Below are 8,251 nucleotides of genomic sequence, written 5' to 3'. Positions count from 1 at the left end.
CTCTTGGACACACTGGCATACCCGGTGCACCATGGAGGGGCTGGCTCTTGTGTGGTTCTCGTCCCCATCCCCAACAATGCCCTCACCCAATCCTCTGGCCCCTCCACTGGGTGGGGTTGGGATTGGGGGCAGACCCCCTGGGCCCACCACCCTCTGGTCCTTCACGCATCACGCCATCCTGCTCTCCTCCTGCTGCTGTTTTTTTATCCATGTTATTGGGTGGAGTGGGGGATGTTTTAATCCTGGCCTCATACCAGGAGTCTCCCTGTGAGTTCTCATCTGCAACACGCCTTTGGGGAACGAACCCCTTCCTGATTGGCACCCAGCGAGCAGGTCTAGACTATGATTACACATGCAAATACACCTGCTCTGTCTTTCTGGTACCATTTTATAACAACGTTTATATTGTTTCTATTTTCAGATCTGGTGTTTGGAAATTTGTGATTATATTGTTGTTGCTCCGTTCTATGTGTTATTAAAAGGCAGGAGGTGTTCTCACTAGAAATGCTAAAATATTCATGCTGAATCTCTCTGAGAGTCACATGCCATGCTCAGTCTGTCATATAAGCCCAAATGGAAGACTGTGAGTGTTTTTTTTTTGTTATTACAGTTGTAACCCAGTTGCACTGTGGGAAAACACCACATATGATGGAGAATAATAAATTCATTTTATTGGATGGGGTTAAAATGCACAAATAATCTACTGAGTGAATTCAATACCTCCCTGGGGAACGCAAACATACACACTGACTGATTTCACAGACATTTCATCTGGCAGCAATATATATATAAAGTCCAGTCAACATAAAGTTCAGTGTTTCCCTGGACTGGTGGATGGTGGATGGTGAAGTGGTGGAGCATCTAATGTTTTCTCAAACATCCCCAGAGTTTGCCTTGTCATTCAGGTATCCTTACGCAACACATGCTCACTGTACATCCCACCATACATATGCACAGATGGTAAGGACAGGCTTAGCTTGAGTTAAACTGACACTTTGAGGAAGCTGAAAACATGGACATCAGTTGTTGCTCAGCACTGTATAATTATATGTTAGATCCAATGTTTCCTCAGTGCTTTATTTATGACAGTGACCCAAGTGTAATAATAATTTACAACTCAGTCATAAAAATATTATGGTGTATATTGTTTTTTTCTGATCTTTTTATGTTTGTTTAAGATTCGTGTAAAATTCAACATTTTGATGACAATTCATTTAAGTTGCAGATACTTTACAGTGTGAAACTAAACAAAAGAAATCCACAAAAAGGGGGAAAAAACGGAGTAAATGCACTGACTGCATCGGTAGAATTTTTATAAGATTATTTTTATAACTGCAGTTTGAGTCTTTGTGTTGTACTACAACCATGCCGTCAGGCGTGGCTTCTGTCGAGGACATCTTGGGGAGTCTGTACGCGAAACGAACGGCGCGGTTCTTTGTTCACCGGGGCTGCTGCAAACCCTTTTTTTTTTAACGGGAAATGTGCGAGGGCTTTTCTGATGTTCCCCCGCTGCATAGGTTCTGCAACGCCTGTCTGACAACTCCCTTTCTCTTCTCCTCCTCGTATACAGCCCCCCCACTCCCCCAGACACCCTCTTTCCCTCCTTCCCTCCTATACATAACATCCTCATGCGCAACGGCGCCAGAAACAACAACGCGGTGACCTGCCGCAAAGCACGGCTACATGGAGGTGGGCGGACCCCCCCTCCCCAAAAAATAATGTCACTAACTCAAACATTTCATGGCAGATGGTCCACGATCCCCGTTTATTACATACAGGAGCTGCTGTTTCTTTATGTTGTAATGATAAAGTTGACATCATCTTTTCAGCAGCACCACTACATGACCATGTGCGCACTGTACTTGCACCTTTTGATACGCAACTGTTTACATCCTGGATGGCTATTCTTACATAAGTTGCCAAAATGCGGTTTTCAGGCTACACTGCAGCTCCAAATGAAAAAAAAAAAAAAAAAAAAAAAAAAAAAAAAAAAAAAAAACCAGTCTGCGTTAAAACGAGTGCGGCTGCAGGAGGAAACGATGAGGAATTTTTCTTCTTTTCTGGAGGTGACGGGAGGAAGCTTGACGCGAGATGCCACAGGCTCGGGAACCTGAGACGGAATGGTACAACGGGAGGGCGGCTCGTTTTGTCTCGGCGAGGAGGGGAGCTGTGTAAACCAGACTGGGTGGAGCAACACATCGCCCAGCCCCATCTATCGTGCAGACGGCCTTGTGTCCCGTTTGCCTGGAGCTCGCGGAGAGACTACTGTACTGAGAGTCTGGCGGATAGAGAGAGAGGGGGCCGGTCTATGGGAGGGACTAGCGCAAAGGGGGGAATTGGAAGGAGGAGGGGGCGAGGAGGAGGCGGCACGGGTGCTGTTTCTCCAGTCTCTTTCCCCTGTCTTTGTCTCATACACTCTTTTGTTAGCCATGCCTAGCCTGCTGGTTCTAGCAGGGATCATGGAGAAAAATGGGGGCTACGGCGGGGATCTGGCCGGCTCCGGCTTCGGAAGCGAGGGTCTCCTTGTGCCGCCCGATGAGGAGGAAGACGACTCCCGTGCCCTTAGGGTCGCGCTGGGCCAGTTGTCTCTGCTGGGGCTCGGGGAAGGCGAGGACGGCGGCGGAGCCCCAACAACAGGAGTACAGGACCGGAGTAACAATAACAACAACCACCACAACCACACGAACAGCGTCGGCGGTGGCGGGGACACGGCGATTCTGCAAGGGAAGAGCAAGTTGTGCGCCCTGTATGAGAGCTCCTCAAGTGAGACGAAAGGACGAGGCTGCAACATAACAGAATGCGTCCCAGTGCCCAGCTCTGAACATGTGGCCGAAATAGTGGGGAGACAAGGTAAACCGCTGGCTTGCAAATAATTTCCCTCCAAACTTGTGCTTTTATCCCACTAACCGTGCCGCATTATCCCCGCTGTGCTTTCCCGTGTGCTTTGTTTTTTTTGTTCTCTTACTGTTACCTGGTGTTATTTGACAAAGAAAAGGGAGTGGTGTGTGTGTGTGCTCGCGTGTTTTTTGTACTCCCCCGAGACATCAGCCTCCCACTTTTTCTCCTACAATGTTGCAAGTTCCCGTGTACTCATCGTTAACACTCGAGCATTGAAACAAGTCGGTCGCCGCTTTGTGCTGATTATTTTTATTTTAGAGTTGAATTTGCACAGGGGCACGAGAGAGCCCCCCGTTCCCTCCTGGGCGAATTATTCTACATCCACGCCATCAATGTCAGCGCACAGACACACACTGGAGCAGGGAGAGAGCACTTGCTTCCTTTGTCGTCTGAGACGCGCCAGACTGTTCAAAAAGGCAACGTGCGGCTGGCGAAGGGAGGAATGTCTTTCACTTTGAATCGATCGTTAAGAAAATAACCCGAATCAGACGTTTGGGCTCAAGGGTGGAAGATGTTTTGCCTCTTTCCACATTTATTCAGCTTGTTGTTTATGTTGCGCACTGCCCCAGTGACACAATTGGACAATAGAGCGAGCGTGGTCCCCTTGTTTTTTTTTGTTTTTTTTTTTTAAATGAGGGAGTTGGAAAGTTCAATTCCAGACACATTCTAGATTCTGCTTATTTCTCTTACAGTTGTTGTTTTTCTATTATTGAACAAAGACCTGAAGTTGAATGACAGCAGCTGTCAAACAAAGGTGTGAAAGTCGGGGGATGAGGGGAGGGGCGCACTAAGACAGTGTGGCTGCTTGGCACACGGGATGGTCTTAAAGAGTGACTCAGCGAGAAGTTGCACCAGGAGGTGGGAATCCTTTTTTTAAAAAAACATAATATTCTGTTTGTGCTTATTTGCAGTAAAGCTGTTGTCAAGTGATTTTTCACTCTGCCCAAGTTCTTTATTTATGTACAATAAGCTGCGAACAAGCTTGAACCTAAGTTGGTTTTGAAGCAGGGAACCCAGAAGTAGTTTTTTTTTTTTTTCCTCCGTCTTCTTTCTTCTGCTTGGTGGTGTTGTTTATGTGGCTGCACCCATTGTTAACTGATGTGATGAACCCATGGGTGAGAGGGGCAGGAAAAACAAGGATGGGGACGGAAGGGCAGTATAGCATCTAAAAAGCTGAATGGGAGTCACGCCTTGGAGCTCAACACAAGGGGCTCCTCATGAGCCCCACTTCACTGCACACTCTCAATACCACATGGTTGCCTGTCAGGAGAGGGAGAAATAAGGGGCTTGGGGCAGAGAGAGAAGTACAAAGACTGCAGGGTGGGTGAGGTACCATCAGCAATTCCTCATTTATCTTGCAACAAAAACAAACAGGTCTGGAATAATGTCACAGAGGGTTCCGAGGAGTTGAGATGGCTTCTTTTACCGATGCTCTGGCAATGTGGATTTAGTTTGTGCCGTTAAGTGCCCCTTGTCTCCCATTGTGGCTCCTGGTCTTTACTCTGAAGTGTAAGTTTTGAATTTTAATGGGGTAACCGAAGACAGCCGGAGGGTGGATCCGGTGAGCACAAGTGCAGCGAGAGGGCCCTTTTGCCTTGACCGAGAAGAAGTGCTGATTTGGGGGGATTTGAGATGAGCTGCTTTTGATTCAGGCCCTTCATTAGTTGGCACTACATACACACCCCCTTCCTCTCAGCACCCGCCTGGTGAATCTGGCAAACGGAGCATCCTGTCATGAAGGAAGGGTTGGATATGATTGTTTTCTCCTGTCAGAGTCACAGGCATTGATTCCCGAGGATGCTCTTGTACCTTCCTCTGGAGCTCTTCAGATCAAGGGTGTTTTGTTTTCCATCACAGGCACCTCTTACACCACAGGTTAACAGTTTTAAATTCGCCTCCAGTGACCTTAATTTCTGCTGGCGATTAATTAATCTTTGCCTATTTTGTTTACAGATAATTCTTTCATTGAGACATTAATTTGGACTAATTAAAAGCTGCAGTGTAGGTCGAAAAAAGGAATTTGGCAATTGCTCTTTGATCCCCTGTGACATGAACAGGTCTATTGGCCTAACACCAGTCAATGGCCACAAAAGGCATTTATTCAGATATTGGGCATGAGCAGTACCAGCCCTTCAGAGTATCACTATCCTTCTGTCTGGGTCACCGGTCCCTGAGAAGCAAGTGTTCCTGAACAAAGTGGGCCTATTTAGCAGCATTAGAGAGACATTCGTCGTCAACTTAAGGTGTCGTTAAACCTTTTGATACCTGCTGCTGTGATTTTCAGACAGGAAAAGCAACGATGCGCCGTGTGATCTAAAGCACCTGGAGTCTGGCCCGATGAGCTCAGATTAGTTCACTGAATAGATGCCTGGTGATTCTCGCTTGTCCAATGGAGAGTCGTACTGGTCTCTTTAAGACACGGCTGAGACGAGAAAGGCACGTTCAGCTCGTCAATAAATGTGGAGGTCTTAATGAGGAGGCTGCTTGAATTTCTGAATGAAAACTGACCAGCGTGATGCTTGATGCATTCTTCACGGGGAGTAATATAAACAGAGCCGCTATGTCTTTTCTTACCGTGTTCTTCTTGACCTCAAATGTACTTGGCCATCCTCTTAAATAATTACTGATTTACTGTATATAACGTCAGGTAATTTGTGAGCCTCTGCCTTAAAAGCACTTCACAGAGTAAACGATTCCACACTGATCAAAAACAGGGCAGACGTAGAGCAATAAAAGGAACAAAAAAACGAAGCATATGTGGGTTGACTGTATGATCTTGTAAGTTCAAGGAGAGGTCAGAAAGTGATCGCTCACCAGCATACTGCAAATATATTGCATCTGCAGGAGCTCTAACAGGCCTCCAAAACAGTCCATGTGTATGCTGGCAAATACCTCTGCACCACCCATCTATTTCTTACCAAGTTCAGTGTCCAATTTGGAGCAAATAATTAAGTACACTCAGTAATGCTTAGGTGCTTGAAACAACATGAATTATGGTGATTTGCTCTGTGTATCTTTTGCTGGTAAAAACCTGCAACATATTAATAACAAATCTGAATTCAAAAGGAGAGTTTCTGTTCTGTCTTGTCACTTGTAACCTTTTTAACTTTATTTGTGAATCACAAAATTGAACTGATGTATCGTATTTACTTATTTTAAAATATATCTTGGTGTCTGCAGGTTGCAAGATCAAAGCCCTGCGGGCCAAGACCAACACCTACATCAAAACCCCGGTTAGAGGAGAGGAGCCTGTGTTCTTAATCACTGGCCGGAAGGAGGATGTTGCACTGGCCCGCCGTGAAATCATCTCCGCTGCAGAGCACTTCTCCATGCTCCGGGCATCCCGTAACAAGCTGGGAGTGTCCTTTAGCGGCTCCCCACCCACACCTTTGCCAGGTCAAACCACCATTCAGGTGAGAGTGCCATACCGTGTTGTGGGGCTAGTAGTGGGGCCTAAAGGCTCCACTATCAAACGCATCCAGCAGCAAACCTGTACTTACATCGTCACTCCCAGTCGAGACCGCGACCCTGTCTTTGAAATCACAGGGTCACCGAGCAACGCCGAGCGCGCTCGTGAGGAGATCGAAGCACACATCGCCTTCCGAACAGGAGGCCTGCATGACCACAATAATGAGAATGACTGTCTGGGGCCGAATGGTGGAAGCAGCCCAGCGGGCAGCAGCGGTGGTCTGGAGAGCCGGCTACAGCAGGTGTGGGGGCTGCAGGGGGGCCAGCGCAAGCCTCTCACCAGCAGCTACCGCCAGAACTTCTCAGATGCCATGGTTGGAGGAGGAGGGGGAGGAGGAGGAGGTGAGGGAGGGGGTATCTACAACAAGGGCAACTTCTCCAGCTCCGGAGAGAAGCCTTGCTCTTATTTTGGATCAGAGGGAACCCAGAGCTGGGGTGACCCCGACTACCCCAAACAGGTGGCCTTCTACGCCCAGCAGCGTTCCAAGAGCTTTGGAGGCCTCCCGCTCCCTCTGACCAGACTCTCCCCTGGCTTACCCGAGTCCTGCGGAGGTGGAAGCACCAACAACTCTTCAGTCACCAGCATTGTGCCCGTAGCCGGCTCACCTCATGCCCAGGCCCGCCGCGCCCACAGTGAGCCCACCTCAGCCGGCGAGGGTTTCCCAGGCCGTCTGCCAGTGCCGGACTCGCCACCGGCCACTGTGCGGGACTGCATGACCTGCTTTGAGAGCAAAGTGACGGCTGCCTTGGTGCCCTGTGGCCATAACCTCTTCTGCATGGAGTGTGCCATCCGAATCTGTGAGCTCAACCACCCGGAGTGCCCAGTGTGCCACACCCAGGTCACACAGGCCATCCGAATATTCTCTTAAGGAACCACATCAGTTTTTATCATTAGTTTTGTCAGTGTTTGTTCAATAATTATTTACTGTTATTATGATTATTATTATAATACACATTTTTGTTTTTCAGAAAATTTAAAAACAATCAAGCAGATATTTTAGAAGGCACTGCTTGCTTTACTAAAAAGTATAAGAAATATTTTTAAGTTTTTCTTTTATATATATATATGCATATATATTTTATAAAAGTTTTGTTTATAAGAGAAGTATAGTACCCTGCATTTTCAGTTTTTTGACTGCTGCTGTTTTTCATTCATGAATCACAGTGTAGGCAGAGGTAGTAATGTGAACATTTTATTATTCAAATTTTTATTTTACCATGAAGTGGGTTTATATTGAAGGAAGAAGATGATTGTTTAGGTACCCAATCTGCACCTGACTGACCTAGAAAGTCAATGTTGTTATTAGAAGGAAAAAAAACAGAATTTTCATTGCACCTTACAATCATCTTGGTCTAAAATAGGATTGTCAATCATACCTTGAAATTTCAAGAGCTGATGTGAAGGTGAATTCAGCCTTTTTTTTTCAGTTTTACTGTGATTGTGGTTTGATATAATTGGTCCAAAAGAGACATTAATTTTCACAAAATGAAAATGTGAATCAATTGGTCCTAGTCAAAGCCTTGTGATCTTTACGAGGAAACAAAAACAGCCCCTTATTTCATTCTTATACCTTATCGTCTTGTAAACCAGATTAATGCTAAAAAGGGATAGGGCATTACATCATTTATTTATAGTAATTGGTAACATTTTATTGGTATCATAATTCACAAGATAGATGAAAGTTGTATAAAGTACCAGTAAAATTTTCTTTCCAGTAGCCATTGATTACACTTTGGTCACTGCAGTTTGTTGAAAAGATTCAGAAATGCTTGCTCCTCGTGGCGCTTGAAAAGCATGTGGTCCCTCGGTTGGCTTAAAGCACTGATTTAATTTGTGAGGCCGAAAGCCTTGGAATTCATCCAGTTGGCTAGTTCTCGACATCTG

The 8,251-nt window shown here is 46.1% G+C and overlaps 1 protein-coding gene across 1 annotated transcript; it reads left to right on the top strand.

Moving 5' to 3' along the window:
• The first annotated feature begins 2,413 nt into the window (after positions 1-2,413).
• Positions 2,414-7,235, top strand: mex3a (mex-3 RNA binding family member A). Its single transcript, XM_022746425.1, has 2 exons — positions 2,414-2,850; positions 6,079-7,235. The coding sequence occupies exons 1-2, from the start codon at positions 2,430-2,432 to the stop codon at positions 7,233-7,235; spliced, it is 1,578 nt and encodes a 525-aa protein (XP_022602146.1). The 5' UTR covers positions 2,414-2,429.
• Positions 7,236-8,251: the final 1,016 nt, after the last annotated feature.

This window comes from Seriola dumerili, unplaced genomic scaffold (genome assembly GCF_002260705.1).
Source record: "Seriola dumerili isolate Sdu_G_001 unplaced genomic scaffold, Sdu_1.0 BDQW01000104.1, whole genome shotgun sequence".
In the NCBI taxonomy this organism is placed as follows: Eukaryota; Metazoa; Chordata; class Actinopteri; order Carangiformes; family Carangidae; genus Seriola; species Seriola dumerili.
Note: the sequence above shows the minus strand (reverse complement) of the source record. Positions and strands in the feature narration are given on the sequence as shown.